The 21,211-nt window shown below is 46.5% G+C and overlaps 1 protein-coding gene across 2 annotated transcripts in view; it reads right to left on the bottom strand.

The window, feature by feature from the left end:
- Positions 1–21,211, bottom strand: part of IQGAP2 (IQ motif containing GTPase activating protein 2) — a 150,572-nt gene that overhangs the window by 35,396 nt on the left and 93,965 nt on the right. For both annotated transcript variants that reach the window (XM_040421415.1, XM_040421414.1), the window contains 6 exons: positions 14,536–14,706; positions 11,498–11,581; positions 10,876–10,947; positions 10,712–10,781; positions 3,404–3,612; positions 1,691–1,837 (listed from right to left, as the gene is read on the bottom strand). In XM_040421415.1, coding sequence (XP_040277349.1) covers positions 1,691–1,837; positions 3,404–3,612; positions 10,712–10,781; positions 10,876–10,947; positions 11,498–11,581; positions 14,536–14,706 — 753 coding nt within the window. The remainder of the gene's footprint in view (positions 1–1,690; positions 1,838–3,403; positions 3,613–10,711; positions 10,782–10,875; positions 10,948–11,497; positions 11,582–14,535; positions 14,707–21,211) is intronic.

The raw sequence follows: 21,211 nt of genomic DNA on the forward strand, positions 1-21,211 counted from the left end.
AGGACCAGAGATATCAATAGACATAGCTGACACTACATTTCTATAGATGTTACTCATCACTAAATACTTAAGCATTACAAAACGTCTCCTGACCTTCTAAAAACCATCCCTGAGGAGCTGCATTCCAGGATACTAATTCTAATGAACGGCACATGTGTGAGCCCAGCTAATCCATACTCTTCCCTCTTGGTGGGCAGTAGACATCAGGTCATCTAGGGGGCTCAGAGGCCTATTCTTGGGATTATACTCTTGAGATAAGGTCCATTTTTCTGACATATAGTGCAGAAGGCAAATATAGCGCATAGTCCACAAATACATTAATAAATCATCAACAATATGTATCCCTTGAACACATAACATAACTGTTATATAATGTAGACAGTATATATAACATTACACATAATCAGGCACAAATATTCTTCCCAGTAATGCCCTAGATAAGAATTTGATGCAGGTTGCATAAAAAGAGAAGAAACCCAATGACTTTAATGAGGTTTTACCATGAGTGATGGAGAAAATGAAAATCAGACATCATATAGTACATGAGAATCTCTTTCTAATAAAGCTAGAACCAGCCCTGTATCTCACATGGATCCAGAGATCTCATCCATAGCTCCAATTACTCTGCTACATTTTCTTCAGGCTGGCAGCTCAAGGGCTGTGTCCTTTCTGCTGCAGGTCTTTCCCTATCACAGCTCTGGGGGTGTATCCTTTCTGCTGCCTCTCTGTCTGTGACTGTCATAGCTTCTAAAAACTAGATAGGGCTGATAACGCTTGAAAGATAGAACTGAGCATGTGTGACCAGGTCAGTAGGTGGACTTGCACATGACTATACTAACACCACAGGCCACCATTATAACAAAGCTAAGAGAATATCTCACACCTGGAACAAAGTCACTTGTTTTCATGCTGGAAATAACATTTAATGGTGGCACAACTCCTTTAAGCACAAGTGAATCTCTGGTTGACCAACGTTAACCCTGATACAGAACAGCTGCTGCTTCGTCAAACTGCAATAATAAAGAATGAATCTACTTCTGGATGGGTAAGGAGGAGGACCTCTGCATAATAACATTGTAAGGGGCCCTTTACAAAAATTGTACATCGGAGATCATTATTGTGCGACTGTCCACAGAGTGTAGTGAAAAGCACACTTCTGATCCTCAGCTGTGTCATGTGACCAACACAGCATCGTATGTGTGGATAGAAAGTTAGTTTCTCTATGTATACCTATGGAAACCTTAATGTCTGTCTTATAGGAATGAACATTGATCTCCAACTGACACAGGACAAGAAGTGAGTTTCTGAGTGTAGGTCACATGACACGGCTGAGAAGCAGAAGGGAGGGGATAACTCACATATAGTCACTGGTAAGAAGATTGCATAAACTACAGATTACATCATGTACCTTTCTAACAGGTCAGAGAATAAACATTTTTCTGGGAGTGCTACTTTAAGGCAGCATAGATTATGAAAAATATTTTTCGATTTTTATTATTTATTTATTTTTACTTTTTCCTTCTTTTTAACCAGCACCTCTCTTGCAGATTGGCGGTGTCTGCTATTGCAGCCTGGTTCCATCTGAATGAGGCTGAGCTCCACTACCAGTCGCAGCCCGTGGCAAAAAAAATGAGCCGTATTTGATCTCCTAAATCGTTGCTTTTCTTGGATTTCTGTCTTGTTAACGTACCTGAAGAAGATAAAAAAGATGCTGGTACGCTTCTAGCTTCTTCCGTTTCTCCTTGCTGAGCCCTTTAATTCCCTGCTTATCTGTCAGCATCTCCTCTACTTGACCTTTGCTCTTCTTGTTCAGCTTCTTGCTGTGAGACACAACATCCTGCACAGAGATACACACAGCCCCATGTTTAGTAATTTACAATGTACACAACATTCATTTTATTCTTCACGGACTTTCCCTGCTGAACAACGCCTTTTTTCGTAAATGACACATTTCCTCTACTTAAAAAGAACCATTTTTATGTTTCCAGTTTTATGTAACCATATTGAACAGAAGCCAGATTTTAAATTACATGTGTGTCATTTTACAGATAACCCCCCCCCCCTCACTTTACATTTCCTCTAACCATTGCTAGGAGTTGCCTCTTTCATACTTGCCTTCCCGAATTCCAGAAACAGCACCACACATCATTGTTGGTTGTGGCTGGTACTGCACCCCAGCTGATATGACTGAGCAGGTATATCACACACAACCTGTACACAGCGTAGCAATGTTTTAGTAAAAAAGTACCTAGCGGTATGTTTTTCTAATTCTGGAAACCCTCCTTTATAACGGTGTTTTGCGATTTTCCTCTGTTATTCCTCCTAGATGTTTATTAATACACTGACAAACCGGTTCACACTATTCCCTACACTATCTGACACTACCAACACCAAATGGGCAGTGTCAGAGTGTGCAGGAACAAACCCCCAACTGGTAACATCTAGTTTTCAAGTTATTCCTAAATTTCTAGGAGGAATTACAGAGGAACAACACGATGCATAATTAAAGAATTGTTACATGTCTCTTTTAAAGACACAATCAAAGTATTTTAGCATGCATTATTTTCCTAATCATCTGATGCAAGCTTATAAGGGGTTATCCAACCCCTATAATGACACCTGCAATGCCCAGGCATCTCATATAGATTATATTTACCCCGCTCCCTGGCACCCGCATCACTACTGATCCCCGCATGGCCACCGCTGCTTCCCCCTGTTGCACGCATCAAAACATCTGGCAACAGGGGGAGCAGCCAATAGCAGGCCGAGACGGGCGAGAGCCTCCCTGGAGTCACCCACCGCAGCCGTGCGCGGATCAGGAGAGACACGGGTGCCGGTTAGCAGGGTAAGTATAATCTATATGAGGTGCCCGGGCATTGGGGGGGGGGGGGGTCATTATAGGGGTTAGATAACCCCTTTAAGCAAACATATCTCAAAAGAATTAAAATGTCTATACCAAGTAATATTATTTCTTCAAATCATTTTTCTGCTTAAAGAGGTTGTATATGATCAGAGAAAACACGGCTGCTTTCTTTCAGGGATAGTGTCACACCTGGCTGTGTGTGGTATTGCAGTTTTGTATGTGGTGTTGCAGTTCATCACCAATCACTTCTATACAGTTCAGCTGCAATACCAAAGATAACCCATGTTTCTAGAAGAAATCAGACAAATTTTCCTACCTTTTTTAATATGAAAAATTGACAGCTTTCTTAATTTATGTATAAAGCGGTATAAAGTGAACAGGGCTGTCAAGGCCATGACCGTGAACTACAAGCACCAGCAGGTCAGTACATCATACAGAATATGTTTATAAGGGAACGTTTTATGTCTGCACCATCCTGTTTCCTAAATGTTTCCTGGATTTCCTAGGATTGAAATGCAGGATGTTTCCCATTACACTCACCTGCAGGGTGATCCTGTTTTTCACCAACAAGCCTATTTTAATGTCCATGAGGTTGAGATCTTTTTCCAGTTGTGCATTGGACCTAATCTTGGTGACTACTTCTTCTCTTAGTCTGGTCACTTCCAGTTCCTCCTGAAAGTCTAAATCACTTTGGTCCAAGAGATAGACAAATTTTCGCACAACGTTCAGAGGTGGGTTTTCTGAGCAGACTATGGGAAGACGATACAAAAATGAGCAAAAAATGTTGGATCTGGAGCATACCTAGAGGTCAATGGCCAGGCTAAAGATTACAGGAACGCAATAGGACATCGCTATAGTTTTTATTATAATCATCATATAGATTGTTCTATTACTTTTTTCTCTTTATTTTTATTACATAATTATTGATTCATTTTTCTTTTAAAGGGGATTTCTTCGGGAAAGGCCATCAGTATCTGATCAGTGGGTGTCTGGCAATTGGGACCGGACCACCACTGATCAGCTGTTTCAGAAAACACTGGCGCTCACAGTAGCACAGCGGCCTTCTTGCAGCTTTGCCTAGGCCAAGTGACGTCACATGTCCTAGGAGCAGCTCAACGTCATTGAAGTCAATAAGGCTGAGCTGCGATACCAAGCACAGCCGATATACAATGTACGGCGCTGTGCTTGGTGAGTTGAGAGCTACTGCGAGCACCAGTGCTTCTCAAACTCCCACTGATCAGATACTGAAGACTAGAGATGGCCTTGCGGTTCGCCCGGCGGTCGTTTCACGGCGAACTTTGCTCGTTAGCGATTCGCCGAGCAAATGCTCTATATTCTTCTGCATTGCGACGAACTTTGACCCATGACACATCCATCAGGTGGGACAGGACAGCCAATTGAGACGTTTCAGCGCATGGACACACCCCCACCCTATAACAGAACCCAATTTGGCAGCCATTTTACATTCAGTCTTTTGCCAGTGTAGGGAGAGGTTGCTGTGTGGAGCAGGGACAGACTATTAGGGACACCAAACGCTAGCTAATAGGGCCACAAAAGTCCTTTTAAGGACTGGAATAGGTGTGCTATCGATAGGTGTGACATACTGAGGGGTGTAATATACTTATAATATACTTTCTAACATAGAAAGTATATTATAGTGCATTTGTATTGTGCAGCAGTTATGTGCGGTTCTGCTGAAATACCGCAGGTATATAGAGGAACAACTATTTGCAACGGGTGTGATATACCTGTTGCCCCCCAAAAAAACTGATTGAGGGGTGTGATATACCTGCTTCCACCAAATATTACATCAGGGGTTCCATATACCTGTTTCCACAAAATACTGATTGAGGGGTGAGATATACCTGCTTCTGAAAAAATACTGATTAAGGGGGTGCGATATACCTGCTTCCACAAAATACAGACTGAGGGGTGTGATATGCCTGCTTCCACCAAATATTGATTCAGGTGTTCTATATACCTGTCTCCACAAAATACTGATTGAGGGGTGAGATATACCTGCTTCTGAAAAAATACTGATTAAGGGGGTGCGATATACCTGCTTCCACAAAATACAGACTGAGGGGTGCGATAAACCTGCTTCCACCAAATATTGATTCAGGTGTTCTATATACCTGTCTCCACAAAATACTGATTGAGGCGTGTGATATACCTGCTTCTATAAAATACTGATTAAGGGGTTCTATATACCTGCTTCCACAAAATACAGATTGAGGGGTGCGATAAACCTGCTTCCACAAAATACAGATTGAGGGGTGCGATATACCTGCTTCTACAAAATACTGATTATGGGGTTCTACCTTGTATATACCAGCTTCCACAAAATACTGATTGAGGGGTGCGATATACCTGCTTTCACCAAATATTGATTGAGGCCTGCGATACACCGGCTTCCACAAAATACTGATTGAGGGGCGCGATATACCTGCTTCCACCAAATATTGATTCAGGGGTTCTATATACCTGTTTCCACAATATACTGATTGAGGGGTGCGATATACCTGCTTCTACAAAATACTGATTAAGGGGTTTGATATACCTGCTTCCACAAAATACAGATTGAGGGGTGCGATATGCCTGCTTCCACCAAATATTGATTCAGATGTTCTATATACCTGTCTTCACAAAATACTGATTGAGGGGTTCTATATAACTGCTTCCACAAAATACTGATTTAGGGGTGCGATAAACCTGCTTCCACAAAATACTGATTAAGGGGTTTGATATACCTGCTTTCACAAAATACAGATTGAGGGGTGCGATATACCTGCTTCTACAAAATACTGATTATGGGGTTCTACCCGGTATATACCTGCTTCCACAAAATACTGATTGAGGGGTTCTATATAACTGCTTCCACAAAATACTGATTAAGGGGTTCTATATACCGGCTTTCACAAAATACTGTATGAGGGGTGCGATAAACCTGCTTCCACAAAATATTGAGGCCTGCGATACACTGGCTTATACAAAATACTGATTGAGGGGTGCAATATATCTGTTTTCACCAAATATTGATTGAGGCCTGCGATACACCGGCTTCCACAAACTACTGATTGAGGGGAGCGATATACCTGCTTCTACAAAATACTGATTAAGGGGTTTGATATACCTGCTTCCACAAAATACAGATTGAGGGGTGCGATATACCTACTTACACCAAATATTAATTCAGGTGTTCAATATACCTGCTTCCACAAAATACTGATTGAGGGGTGCGATATACCTGCTTCCCCAAATACTGCTTTTCCCTGGGGACTTTGGCACAGGGTCATTTTGAAAATGACAGGCAGAGGAAGAGACAGGCCATTCCGCAGGGGTGGTAGGGGTCGGGCAGGTGCACCAAGCCGGAGCCTAAGTGGGAAGTTGCAGAAGGTGCGTGCAATTATGTCAAAGGACGCACCAGAGTTGGTTGAGTGGCTCACTCAGCCTTCCGCTTCTGCACCCTCCTCATCCTCTGTATCTGTACCCTCCTCACTCTCTGCTGTGTGCACCCCCAAAGAAACCACCACAACCACCATAGCCCCTCCACTCGAGTCAGAGGAATTACAGTATTTTCCCATCTATTAATAGACCTTACCAATGAGCAGCCATTCTTGGCATCAGATGAGGAAGAGGAGGTAGCAACGGCCGACAGTACCCAGAGCAGCCCAAGGAGGGTGGTCCCCGCTGTTGCTGCCTACTCTGAGATCTCAAATGTCAGTGATGGTGAAGGTGACGATGATGACGTGTCGATGGACGTCACGTGGGTGCCCACAAGAGAGGAAGAGGAGGGGAGTTCAGAGGGAGAGATGGAGCAGCAGATAGGGAGGAGAAGGAGGAGAAGCAGGCAGAACTTGCAGTGCAGAGGCGGCAAAAAGCAGACTGCAAATGTATCTGGAGCGAGCCATCCACCATGCATGGTCACATCTTGCGCTCCCAGGACGCCGGCACATGGCTCCGCAGTGTGGGCTTTTTTTAACGTGTCAGCTGCTGAAAACAGTGTTGCCATCTGCAGCCTGTGCTGTCAACACATAAGTTGCGGTAAGCCCAACACTCACCTAGGGACGACCGCCTTAAGAAGGCACCTGGCCTCCCATCACTGAGCCCAGTGGGAGCAACGCCGTCAGAACCACAAAGCCACACTCCCGACGCTCCACGTCCTGCCTATCCTCCTTCCCCTCTCTCCTCCCATTTGTCCTCCACTCCACTGTGCCGTCGTTGCGTTCATCTGGCAGAAGGCAGGCTTCCATGGGCCAAATGTTCGAGTGTAAAAAGTTGATGATGTCTAATAACCCTCTTGCCTAACGGCTGACCGCTGGCTTGTTGGAACTGCTAGCCCGCCAACTATTGCCATATAAACTGGTAGACTTGGAGGCCTTTAGAAAATTTGTGGCCATTGGCACACCACAATAGAAGGTCCCCGGAAGGAAATACTTCTCCCAAAAGGGCATCCCAGAGCTATATGGCCACGTTCAGCGGCAATTGAATATATCTCTGGCACACAGTGTCTGTGCCAAGATACATCTGACCACAGACACGTGGTCTAGCAAACACGGGCAGGGAAGGTACATAACTTCTACTGCCCACTGGGTGAACCTTCTGACAGCCGTCAAGCATGTAACCCGTGGCACCCGTGTGGATTTGGTGTTACCGCCACGGATTGCATGCAGGCCTGCCTTCTTCTCTTCCTCCTACTCCATCCTCAGTCTCCTCCTCGGCTAACTCCTCCTTTTCCACTGCTACCGCCTCTTCAGCTTCACCCCCAAGCTCCCAGAACCTATTCGACGTGCCAGGTGAGACGTTGCCATGCTGTGCTGCGACTGTTGTGCCTGGAAGCCAAGAGCCACACCGGTCCTGCACTGCTTTCAGCTCTGCGGTCACAGGCCGATCAGTGGCTAACCCCGCTTAATTTGACAGTTGGTAAAGTGGTGTGAGACAACGGTGCCAATCTGCTGAGCGCTCTGAAAGCATGGCACACGTTCTGAACTTAGTCGTGCAGCGATTCGTTGCCAAATACCCCTGCAGCGTCTTGCGGGAAAATCTCTGGCCATTTTACACAGCCATGGCTCGGCTTGCTGATGTTTAGTGGCGACACCACCTGCCCATCAGACGTCTGATTTGTGACAGCCCGACGTGCTTGAACTCCACCGTGTATATGCTTGATAGGCTGCTCCAGCAGCAACGTGCCGTTAACGACTACCTGTACGAACTCTGCAGCAGGACAGGTTCTGGGGAGCTTGGTTTCTTTTCACCGCACCAGTGGCTGCTCATGCGCGACGCATGCAGACTTCTGTGGCCAATTGATGAGATCAACAAACTGGTCAGTCACAGCCAGGGCAACATCAGTGACATCGTACCTTACGCTTTCTTTCTGGAGCATGCATTGCGTTGTGTCATTGATCAAGCCGTCAAGGAACAGGAGCTGGAAGATGAGGAAGTCGCAATGCTGAATGAATTCCCAGGGGGTGCTACTCCATCTGAGACAAGTCAGCAGGAGTCAGAAGAGGAGCCAGAGGAGGAACGTGGCTGGGGGAGGAGGAGCAAGAAAAGCTGGCTTTGAGGGGGACTTTAAACTTTTCTGGGATCCCTGGTGTTGTCCGTGGCTGGGGGAAGGAGACAGAGTACGACATTCTCCTGGGCGATGAGCAGGAGCCAGGGCGCTCCACCGCTTCCAATTTAGTGCAAATGGGGGCCTTCATGCTCCAGTGTTTGAAGAGAGACCCCCGTATAAAAAGCATAAAGGGCAAGGACCAGTACTGGGTGGCAACGTACTCAGACCCCCGATACAAACACAAAATGGCGGACACGTTACCAGCATCATAAAGGGCTGTCAGAATGCAGCATTTCCAGGCCTTGCTGCATTCTGCTGTTGCTGGTGCTGGCAGAGGAATTTCCACCCACAGCAAAACAGGTGCAGGTACCAATCCTACTGCGCCTGCAAGAAGAGGGCGGTTTCAAGATGTGTTGGTCACTTCGGATAGGAGATTATTCTTGCAGCCAACCCATCGAGAGCTGCCCTCCGGGAACGCCTAGACCGACAGGTGTCCGACTAACTCTGAGAAGCGAGGAACCCCTGGACTACTGGGTATGCAGGCTTGACCTGTGGCCAGAGCTGGCACAATTTGCCTTGGAACTCTTGGCTTGCCCCTGGTGGAGTGTCCTGTCCGAAAGGAAATTCAGTGCAGCAGGGGGGATTGTGACCGATAAGCGCATTCGCCTATCTCACGACAGTGTGGACTACCTCACATTTCTAAAAATGAATGAGCCATGGATCTCGATAGAATTCAACACCTGTGATGACCACGTGTAATTGAATTTCCTCATGCCAGCCCACACATATCCGCCACCATCCTGAACAAAGAATAGTCCTTGTCTTATGTATATACAGCGGCATAAAAGGCCTTTTCTGTCAGGTGAATGCCTAATTTTTGGGGCCTCTACTTCAGTGGCCTACAGTAAAATTTGTATCCAGTGACCGCCTAATGTACCTCCAGACACATAATCACTAGTTCTTTTCTGTCAGGTGAATGCCTAATTTTTGGGGCCTGTTCTCCACTGGCCTACAGTAAAATTGTTATTCAGTGACTGCCTAATATACCTCCAGCCACATAATCACTTGTTCTTTTCTGTCCGTTAAATGCGTTTGGGGCCTGTACTCCACTGGCCTGCAGTAAAATTGTTATCCACTGACCGTCTAATATACGTACCTCCAGCCACATAACCACTTGTTCTTTTCTGTCAGGTGAATGCCTAATTTTTAGGGCCCATACTCCCGTGGCCTAAAATGATTTTTTTCTAGGCTCCAGCAGGGTACATTTTTGAGAGTTTCCCTTTGAGACGCATAAAAATGGCTCCTGATTAAAATACATATTTTTTGTGGGAATGTTTGCCATTGATCCCCCTCTAGTATGTCACTGTCCATGTGGTGGGACTATTTGTGCACTTCTAGTAAGTATTTGGTGGCTGCAAATATGACCTGAAGGTTTTTCAGGTTCGCCTGACATTAAAGTGAATGGGGTTCGCGAAACGTCCCGGCCGATGTTCGTCCATCACTACTGAGGACCTATCAAAAGGTCATTAGTATAAAAATCTCTGAAAACCCCTTCAAAAGGAGTTGTCCTTGATTGGCTGAGTGTGCTCTTCCTTTGTGTAGAGTGGCAACAGGAATTAGAGGCCAACTGGGAATTGGAGAAGCAGCAAGGGATCTGTCTCTGTATAAGGGCTCATTCACACTACCGTAGGCTGTCCGTGCCTATACTGTGGACTGCAAACAGTGGGTCCACAATATACAGGCACCAACCGCGTGAATCCTGTATTGCGGATGCAGATCCATTGACTTGAATAGGTCCGCAATCCGCAAGATATGGCGCGGTGCAGAGTGAAGGCACGGATTGGAAGCTCTACGAAGAGCTTTTGTGGGCTTTTAGGTCTGTGCCTCCGCATCCAAAAGATAGGACATTTACTATCTTTTGCCGTATATTGCGGCACAGTCCGTGGGTGCTTACCGTTTTACACAGATCACATACGTTGGCACATTCATGGACCCGTTAACCAGTGAGCAACCCCACAAATTTACGGTTCATTCACACGACCGTAAGTGTTTTGCGGTCTGCAAATTGCGGATCCACAAAACACGGGTACTGGCTGTGTGCGTTCCAGCCCTATGATACAAATGACTATTCTTGTATGCGATTGTGGACAAGAATAGGACATGCTCTATTCTTTTTTTTGTGGGGCCACAGAACAGAACTACCATCTTTTGCGGCCCAGTCCTGCAATTTTGCAGACCCAGCAATACGGTTGTGCGAATAGACCCTTACATTCACAGTCTTTGACGCTACTTACTTAACGTCCGGTAGTCCTCTCTTGCTTTGTTAGCTTTCAGGAATGCCTGGATTTTAACTATTTCTTTTTCCTAAACAAAGAAAAGGGTCTGTTATTTTAAAGTCGTTAACCTGGCATGATTCATCTTGTGTTTTCTTCTGCCTCGTGGAAAAAAAATTACATACATGATCCTTAAAGAACTTCTGTCTCTTCTTGAATTCTCTTCTGGCTTTTATCATTCGGTACCAAGCCTGAATCTAAAGGACACATTTATATACATTGGTAATGGATAAATCATACATCAGATAGTTTACTGTATGTTCTAAGAGGGCATATGGAAAGGGGTTTTGTTCATGAGACAACCCACAAATAGATTGTTGAAATTTCATGTTTTATTGGTATCAGAAAAACTGGATTCTGATCAGTTTGAATGCATCACACAGCAGGTCATTCAGGATCAAAACTAAAGGATGCCACAGACACATGTAGGACACAGGTGGGTGTTATAAACTAAAACATGAACATCCAAATGGAAAATTTATAAACCATCTAAGAAATTAATACCATCCTGTTATTTTTATCAATCCTTCTCTTACTACTGGCAACAGTAGATGTCAAACCACGTTCTCAGTTTATGAGATGTTTTGGATGCATCCCAAGGGGCATGGGGTACTGTTTCACAAAGAGACAAGCTAATTGTAGTGTATTTTGCTCCTAGAAAGATCTGCAATCAGCTGGAATCAGCAGAGGACCACAATGGACATTTCTGACACAATCACAGAGAAATGTTTTTATCTTCATCCATACCTTGACAATGCCTACAATGTTTCCTTGTAGGAGTTTTATTCTGTCTGTGTAGGACTTTCGCTGCTTGTATCCTTTCCAGGAGGCCTGTCCATAAAAAAGAAACCAATGTACTTTATACACAACCAAGGTACAGATAAGACATTTTCTATAAATACAGAGGACCTGCCATCAATCATGTCCTGTCTATTTTAGTAGATACTCGTACAGTCAAAGCCAAAAGTTTTAAGACTGACACATATTTTGATTTTCACAAAGTTTGCTGCTTCTGATTTTGTGGCGACAATTTGCATTAACTCTATATTGTTACGAGGAGTGATCAGATGAATTGCAATTAATTGCAAAGTCATTCCCTGCCATCAAAATTAATTTAAATGACAAAATCCCAATTACCACTGCATTTCAGCCCTACCACCTGCTAACATAATTTCAGTGATCTTCTCGTTAGCTCAAGAGAAAGTGTTAATAAGGATAGGGGCAGCTGATATCACTTTGTTATACTGACTGAGTTAGAAGAGCATGCCGATTGCTTTAAAGGACACAGGGTGTTTAAAATCATTGTCTTCTTTTGTGAACCATGGTTACCTCTAAGGAAGCAAATGCAGTCATCATTGCTTTGCATCAGAAGGGCTTCACAGGCAAGGACATTGCTGATAAGAATGCACCTAAATCAACTATTCATCGGATCATCAAGAACTTTAAGGAGTTAAATTGCTATGAAGAAGGCTTTAGGGTGCTTAAGAAAGTAAGACAAGTGCCAGGACCATCTCCTAAAGAGGATTAGGCTATGGGATCAGGTCACCACCAGTTCAGTTTGCTCACAAATGGCAGTAGGTAGATGCAGGGGCATAGCTAAAGGATCATGGACCCTGGTGCAAGAGTTAAAGGGGTTGTCCGGGTTCAGAGCTGAACCTGGACATATCCCCATTTTCACCCAGGCAGCCCCCGTGACTTGAGCATTTCATGCTCAGATGCTCTCCTTTGCCCTGCGCTGAATCGTGCAGAGAAAAGGCATTTTCTGGAGTTCCGATGATGTACCGGGCTCTCCTTAAGGATGCCAGGCGTAGGCTTCCACCCATCAGTGAGCCCGGTGACGTCACCGTCACTGATGGGTGGGCTTTTGCGCTGCCCTAGCCTGTAAAATGTCTAGGGCAGCGCTAAAGCCGGCCCATCAGAGCCAGCGACGTCACCGAACACACTGCTGGGTGGAAGCCTCCGCCCGGCAGTGTGTTATTGTAAACATAAGGGCCCTTGCCCTGCACGATCCAGCGCAGGGCAAGGGAGATCATAGGAGCATGAACTGCTCAATGCTCTTGTCAGGTGGGCTGCCTGGGTGAAATTATGGGTATATCCAGGTTCATCTCTAAACCCGGACAACCCCTTTAAGCTTAGGCCCCCATCCCTCAGTGCTTTATGGCCAGGGGCAGGGAAACACATTGCCTTCGTGCTGCCTGAAGCTTCCCTCCAGCCAGAGGTGTAAACTTATCAGTGTCTTTTTATGCGGCTCAAGGGTCTTTGGGCCCCCTCAGGCTCCTGAGCCCGGTGCCTCTGCAACCCCTAAAGCTACGCCCTGGGTAGATGTGAGTGCATCTGCATGCACATTGAGGTAAAAGCTTTTGGAGGATGGCCTGGTGTCAAGAATGACAGCAAAGAAGCCTCTTCTCTCCAAGTTAAACATCAAGGACAGACTGACATTCTGCAGGAAGTACATGGATTGGACTGCAGACGACTGGAGTAAAGTTAATTTCTCTGATGAAGCAACTTCAGGCTTTTTGGGACATCTGGAAAAATGATTGTCCAGAGAAGAAAACACAAGCACTACCATGAGTCCTGTGTCATGCCAACATTAAAACATCCTGAGACCAATCATGTGTGAGGTTGCTCCTCATCCAAGGGAGTGGGCTCACTCACAATTCTGCCTAAGAATACTGCCATAAATAAAGAATGGCATCAAAACTTCCTCCAAGAGCAACTTCTCCCAAAGATCCAGTAGCAATTTGAGAATGATGGTTTTGTCACAAGACAAAACGTGAGAACTACAGTAAGTGGCTCGGTGAACAAAGAACTGAAATTTCAGATCAGGAAACTCCTCAGATCTCAATCCTATTAGGATCCTTTAGTAAAGCAAACAAAAACAGAAATTGTGATGAACTTCAAGCACTGAAGAATAGGTGGCCATCAGTCAGTATATGGCCCGGAAGCTGAAATACAGCATGCCAGGATGAATTGCAGAAGTATTGAAAAAGAAGAGTCAACACAGGAAATATTGAGTCTTTGCAGAAAATTGATGTATTTGTCAATAAAAGTAAAAAAATATAATAATTATGAAATGCATATAACTGTACTTCAGTTTAATATAGAAACATCTGACAAAACGATTGAAAAACACAGATTTTGCGAAAACCAAAATTTGTGTCAGTCTCAAAACTTTTGGTCAAGACTGTATTTCCCATTAAATACCTATTCTGGAGCTCATGTTCTTTGAACCTCTGTTACTGACCCTGGTAATGTATGAATACGTTTATAACTGAGGGTAACTATTCTCCTTCTCAATAGGATGGGACCCTACACAGTCTGACGCTGTTTGCACCGATAAGACAGAATATATAGGGTCAACAAGGGAGTGGTAACACCCAGTCAATTTATTCATAAATTCAGGCGGATGCAAGCATTTACTAAAAAAAAAAAAAAAAAAAGATGCCAAAGAAATTGGTGGCATATTGCAAGGCAATATACACCTGGCAGCGGCTGTGAGGCGGTGGCATGCCACTGCAGGTTCTGTCAGCATCGCTTGGGTTTTATTAATTCTGTATGACAGACCCATCATAATCAATCACAGAGGAAGACATAAGTGTTTTTCCTTGCACCAGATTTATTTTCCAGCCTGAGCCCCTGTGACAATTCTGGTGCAGGTCTAGATGGCGGGTCTAAGTTTGCACCATCTTTCCGGTTAGTAAATCTGGTCAAAGTGTGTAGAAAAAGGATATAATATAACATGATGAAAGAAAACCATGTCCTTATCTGCATTACCCCAGTATTACCTGTATTTTAATGGCATATGGCTCTTGTTGGTTTAGATAAGCTTTCCTCTTCTGGTATGCCCTCCTGGACAGGTAGCCTCTCATGTGAGCTTGCAGCAGAGTAATCAGGTTTTCGTTGGCCATCCACAGCTGTTCCCGGTTGTAATCAGAGGTAATTTTTCCACAAATGGTCTGAGAAAAAAATTGAATAAACATGTATTTCCAACTGGTGGCTTCACATCTCCAGGGCACTTGGACTACAGCTGATCACACACTTTAGACAGCTGTTGGCCGACCCCAATACACATTCATGCCCGGCTCGGCAATGTGTTCTCAATAGGGAGAGGGCACTAAGCGATTGCCAGACATCACTAGTAGCAACTTATCTTCCTTGAGAACAAAAGGATCAAGCATGTTGAAATTCAACATACCTGACCTTCCGTTTCCCCGATATCTGCTATTGAGAGAGAGCAAGGTGACCACCATCAGATAGTCAGCCGGCCTAGCTGAAAAGCCACAGTTCATCTAATGTGCATGACCACCCTAAGATATCCAGGGAATCGGGAAAATGATCATGCCATGCTGAACACTTTACATATAAAAGAGAAAGGTGCAGATAGGACAGCAGATCAACTCAGTTTCCTGCAATGGTCAAATTCAAGGTAGCACAGAACTCAGTTTTGGGTGCACTTCATGTATTATATGCCTCTGAAATATGTGTATCTGATGGACATCCTATTTCCTTGTGGTGAGTGAGCCTAAAATGACTATAAGCATGTTACAGCTGACTTCCTAACAACCTTTTGGCCAAAATCCATCGCCCTCACTCAGGCAAGCGGAACGTGCTTGTTATTTCAAGTGGCTAAGGGAGATAAACAGCTGCCAGATACATCTGGCGCTACCTATTTTATGGGACAAAATCCAACCAGTCAAAATACTTGCTTACACCTAATAGAAAACAGTTTTGTAGTCCTCAAAATAATGACCTTAAATTGCTAGATAGATTAATGTACCTTCATCTTCACCTTCTGCATTATTTTACTACGTTATTAGGGATTTTCATTACGCACAGGTGAATGTCACGTTACATGCTAGTATCCACCTGTTCGGTGGACGTACCAGTTCCATGCCCAAAAATATGAGCACACTATTGTGGGAGTCATTAATAAGTTTCAGCAGTGTGGTGTTTTTTTTTTGTGTCTCGAAGATGCTCCCCTGCTTGTCAGCATTATTTACGGGGAGCCTTCCCAATATACTCCATGCCACAAATAAATGTGGCTTTATACTCCACCCCCTTAGTCCGGCAGTTTACAGAGTGGAAATGATCTGCGTTGTGACCGAAATGACAAATATTCTGCTTGTTTGGATACGGCTACAAGCAACACGGCCACTACATCTGAAGGATTCCTTAGCGCTTCTGTCTAACCAGGTCCTTAGAGGTTTTGGTGGGGAAAAGTAGCTGTGAACAAGAGAATCTTTGAGGCTTTTACTTTGTCTATACGCAATGTGAGGTTTGGTGGTAATGAGGTCATATAAATCCAGGTCTATCAGTAGGATGTCCAAATATTGGGAGATGATACCTCTAACTAGGCTGGAGGCTCCATCAAAGGTGGATCCGGAAACATTAATTCCAGTTGGGAACCACTGCTGGTGGGTGGTGGACAGTTATCTACATAGAGAGGACATTTCTAAAGGAACACTCTGGGAAAAAGTGATATATTGTGTTATACCTAGTGCAGGTCCTGTGTCCTGAGGGGGTGGGACTCAGATGCAAAAGACCCCAAAGATATAAGCTGTGCAATGTCCCTGTACCAGGCCCTTTCTCAGGCCACTGGCTGTGATTATCTTCACTACACTCTGTCTCCTGGATCATTTCAGCAACATCAACATCTAGCTTTTGCACTATTGGGAATACTGCAAGTGGTGATGCCAGTCCATTGTCTGCCTGGAAATAAGAGCAGCAGCTGACTGTGTTACCTATAAATGCTGTCATCAGAGTGGTGAGTGCTTTACTCTGAGACACACTGGACAGCTCTACAGACAATCTAGACCTGGCACTTTTTATTTTAGTTTTATGTCTGTGTTGTCTTAGGTTCTAGACTTTATATTTCACAGATAAACCAAAATATCCCTTTTATCAGCCACTTCTGCACAATAAATCTTAAAGGGGTTGTTAGAGTTAAAAGTTAAAAACTCAAGCAGCTGCTGTAACTGGTCTAAAATATCAAAAGCCACCCATAGACTAGGTTCACATCACCATTTTTAATTCCCGTATTCTGGCATTTTATCCAGCGAATGGGATCCGTGGGATGCTGGAGGTTCCCAGCATAAGCTGGACCTGGCAATTTCAGTATTCTGTTCCTATGCAGAATACTGGATTTTAAAATGGTAAAGTATGGCCGGACTGGAGGGCGTAGCCTTAGGGTAGACAAGGTGGGGAGGCGTTGAGTTAGGATAGGGGGGTTAGGAGTTTTGTTTAGAAGTAGGGGTGGGGAGAAAAGAGGGGAGGTCTTAAATAAGTAGGTGAAAGGGGAGAGGGAGCCATTTTAGGATCGCAGGCAGAGGCAGTATTTATCCCTTCCCCCAACTTTAGCCTACCTTCATGTCTGCAGTGGAGCAGTTGATCGGGCAGCTCCGGTCGAGGGCAGAAGCGGAGGGCCCACAATGGTTGCAGGCGCAGCTTCAAGGCCTGCTAGGAGCGGTCGGGAGTGAGGAGTGTGGGGTGGGGCCCTTGCAGCAGGGGAAGCGCCGGCCACGGCGTACTCGCCCGCCGGTGCGCCTGAGTCCCGAGTTGACCCCAAGAGTCCGGCGCCGGGTCCGGAGCCCCTCCAGGGACCCTCCACGCCGGGCAGCTGTGCAGCAGTCTTCCATTCGGGCAGCTGTGCAGCAGTCTTCCATTCGGCCGTCCCGCCGTGGGAGGAATCCTAATGTACTGCGGGACTCCAGCAGAACGCAGACAGAGGTTAGCGCTTTTCCTGCTGGTGGGAGTGCTGCAAATGGAGCAGGATCGGCGGTTCCCACGGTGCCCCTGTGGGAAGCTGCTCAGCATGTTGGAGGCAATGAGGAGCCGGCTGTTTCCCCCTGCAGTTGTTGGGGGGGGGGGGCAGGCTAGAGAGCTTTAGCGGGCAGCAGGACACTGGCCCCATCCTCTTCTGTGCCGGTGCTGGCGGGGTATCCGATTCCGGAAACGGGCAGCGGGACGCTGACCTTGCGGCATCCGGAAGCAGCAGCAGCTTATCTACTCCTCCCCCGCTAGGATTGGCATCGTCGGTCAGCACCGGCTCTCAACTGATGGCTACCGGATCCGTGGTTGGATGAGCTGCGGGATCTGCGACTGGAAGGCATTCTGGAGTTCCGTCTGGTGGGATCACAGCGCCCAGGCAGCCTGGTGAGTTCAACTGGGGACCCTTATTATCTATATTTAGCGCCATGGGGGGTGGTGGGACCCACGGGGAGTTAGGGCGGGGGCTTCTTACCGTGTTGGGGGGCTTGGCGTCAATGGCAGCGTGTGAGGGGGGCGCGCAAGGAGGTTCGCCGCTACCCGCCTGGGGGGCGTTGGGACCAGGGGCTAATCAGGTACAAAATGGGGAGTCGGGGCAATTCAATCCCAGGTAATAGCTGCGGTCGGGAACGCAGGGTCGCCGGCGGGAACGAGCTCTGTGTCAGTGCAGACAGGCGGGGAGGCGACGGTTAGCGTGGACGACGCAGCTCGGGGGAGGTGTATGTCTGTTTTAAAGGCCCATTAGGGGCTCACTTGTATGTGGAAATTTTTTCACTGCTCCCTTTAGAACGTTTTAATTTGGACAGGGCTAAAAAAAATGACGGTAAGAGAGAGGAGGAGGAAAAGCGTCGGTATCGATTAATCCAGCGTACGTTTGTCAACTGGCTGCAAGCCTTCGCCATATTCGAGAGTATTATTGGGGAGAAACAGCCCGAATGCTGTTCGTCGCTTTTCTGTTATCAAGACGCGATTGGGGAGGCGTACCGGGTTTATGGCGGTCAGGCTTGGTTACGATATGATGAGCAATTTCGACAGCGGAAAGCAGTGCGTCCCAATATTCATTGGGATCACAAGGACATTGAGTTGTGGCTAAAAGTTACGGCGCAGGGGAGAACGGGTCAGTCCTTTCGGGGGGATACAGGGGGGCTGGTCAAACCTAGTTGCATACAGCTTCAGCCAAGGAACTGTGCTTCCTGTTTAATGAGGGGGGATGTACGTTCAGTGCGAAGTGCAAATTTAAGCATGAGTGCACTTCCTGTGGGGGATCCCACGGAGCGAACCGGTGTTTTAGAGAAGTCAGGCAAAGAGGGGGGGATGGTACTTCAAAAGGGGCTGACGCCAGTACGGCTGGACGTGATGGCGCCATTTCTAGATAGGTATCCTAATGTAGGTGCAGCGCGTTTGTTACGGGAGGGGTTTCAGACTCGGCAGTGTGCTCTTTATTGCTGCACACGCTGGAAACGGTGTTTACGCGTTTTGGAGTCCCGCTGGCACCAGAAAAAACAGTAGGCCCGGCCACCGAACTCTGTTTTTTGGGGATCATTATTGATACTGAAAGGATGGAGTGTCGGTTGCCGGTAGACAAATTGGAGGATTTAAAGCTGGCGGTGCAGCGGGCACAACATGGGAGTAAGATACAATTACGGGATTTGCAGTCGCTGTTGGGAAAGCTGAATTTTGCCTGTTGGATAATCCCGATGGGTAGAGTTTTTTCGCGGCGTTTGTCAATGGCGACTTCAAAGGTGTCTGCGCCACATCACTTTATTCGTTTGGGTAGGGAGTTGCGGGCAGATCTAGCAGTTTGGGGTTCCTTCTTGGCATCTTATAACGGGCGGTCTCTAATTTTGGGGAAAACGATGGACTGTTTTGATTTTGAATTGTTTTCGGATGCGGGAGGTGGGACTCTTCCCCATCTTAGTGTCGGTTTTCTTGTGGGGGGGAGAGATTTCGCAATCGGAAAGTGCGTTTCTATTGTGACAATCTGAGTGTAGTGCAATCAATCAATTCATTGTCGGTATCGTCACCACAGGTAGTTCAGTTGTTGCAACGGTTGGTCCTTGAGTGTCTGGCGTTGAACGCTTGGGTGGTAGCAGTTCATGTCCCTGGGGTTCAGAATTGTATAGCTGATGCACTTTCTCGTTTCCAGTGGGAGCTTTTTCAGATGCTGGCGCCGGAAGCAGAAGAGTCCCCCTTGCCCTGTCCAACCTTTCTATGGGAGCTGCTGGAGGAGGGGTAGCAGGGTTGATCAGATCGTCGTTGGCCCCGAGAACATGGGATTCGTATGCTAAGGCTTGGGAGGATTGGAAGGGTTGGTGTCAAACGTTAGGAGTTGATGTTGAAGTTGGGGGGTTGAGCTTGAAGTCCCTATGTTGTTGTATATTGGGCAGGGTAGGGATGAGGGTTGGTCGTTGGCCAAGTTAAATAAAATAATAGCTGGTTTAGTCTTTGGTTTTCGGTTACGGGGATTAAGGGACGTTACAAAATGTTTTCTGGTGAGTCAGGCATTGAAGGGTTGGAGGCGTAAAAGGGGAGCGGAGGATTGCAGGCGTCCGATGTCCTTTGCATTACTGTTGGACATGGGTAGACAGGTAGGGGCAGTATGCCGGTCGGTGTTTGAGGGTTATTTGTTTAAGCTTGCGTTTTCGTTAGCCTTCTTTGGGGCATTGCGGTTAGGGGAATTAGTTAGTGACAATGTACGGAGTGTGGGTGGGTTGCTGAGGGGGACGTTGATTTGTACCCCGATAGGGTAGAGTTTAGATTACGCCGTTCGAAGACCGATGTTAACAGGAGGGGGTATAATATAGTGCTGTATGAGGTTCCAAACTGTGAGATGTGCCCAGTGCGTTGTTTAAGGGATTTTAGGTTAGTAAGGAGGGGGGAGTGCTTTGCCGCTTTTGATTCACGAGGATGGTTCTTCGCTGTCCCGCTATCAGTTTCTGGCGGTGTTTCGGCAGTGTCTCACTGTCATGGTCTTACCTGCTTGCTGCTCTCCTTCGTTTGACATGTGCTGGCGGCCATCTTGGTTTCTGGGTTTCTTGTAGCCTTCCACAGCGCTTTGGGGGAGAGCCAACTCAGTGCCGAGGTTTCCTTAACCAGGTGGGCATTTATTTTGAGTTGCTGCCACATGCCTTTCCTACTGAGAGATCAAAGGTGGGCTTCTTGATCTCGCTGCTCTCGGACAAGGCCTTGGCCTGGGCCAGCCCTTTATGGGAGAACAACAATCCGGTGGTTGCCGAGTTTTCCGGTTTTGTTGCTTCTCTTCGGAAGGTATTCGATGTGCCGGCTCGTGCTGCCTCTGCTGCGAAGCTCCTTATGTCCATCAGACAGGGTTCACGATCCGTAGCTGAATACGCCATTGAGTTTCGTACCCTGGCAGCAGAGGTGGGCTGGAATAATGAGGCTCTGGTCGCTGCTTTCTCTCATGGTCTCTCGGATGCCTTGAAGGATGAGGTTGCAGCTAAGGACCTACCAGTTGAGCTCGAGTCTCTTATTTCTTTCCTGATTTTGATTGACACCAGACTCAGGGAGAGACCTTCCTTTAAGGAGAACCTGCGGAGGTCTTCTAACAGATTGGTGCCTACGTTTGCTGTCCCACCCGTGCCTCCCTCTCCTCCCACGCCTCCTGGGGATGACTTGTCTGGGGGTGAACCCATGCAGCTGGGGTTTGCTCGCCTGTCCGAGGGGGAGAGGGCACTC

The sequence above is a fragment of the Bufo bufo genome, chromosome 2 (genome assembly GCF_905171765.1).
Source record: "Bufo bufo chromosome 2, aBufBuf1.1, whole genome shotgun sequence".
Classification (NCBI taxonomy): Eukaryota; Metazoa; Chordata; class Amphibia; order Anura; family Bufonidae; genus Bufo; species Bufo bufo.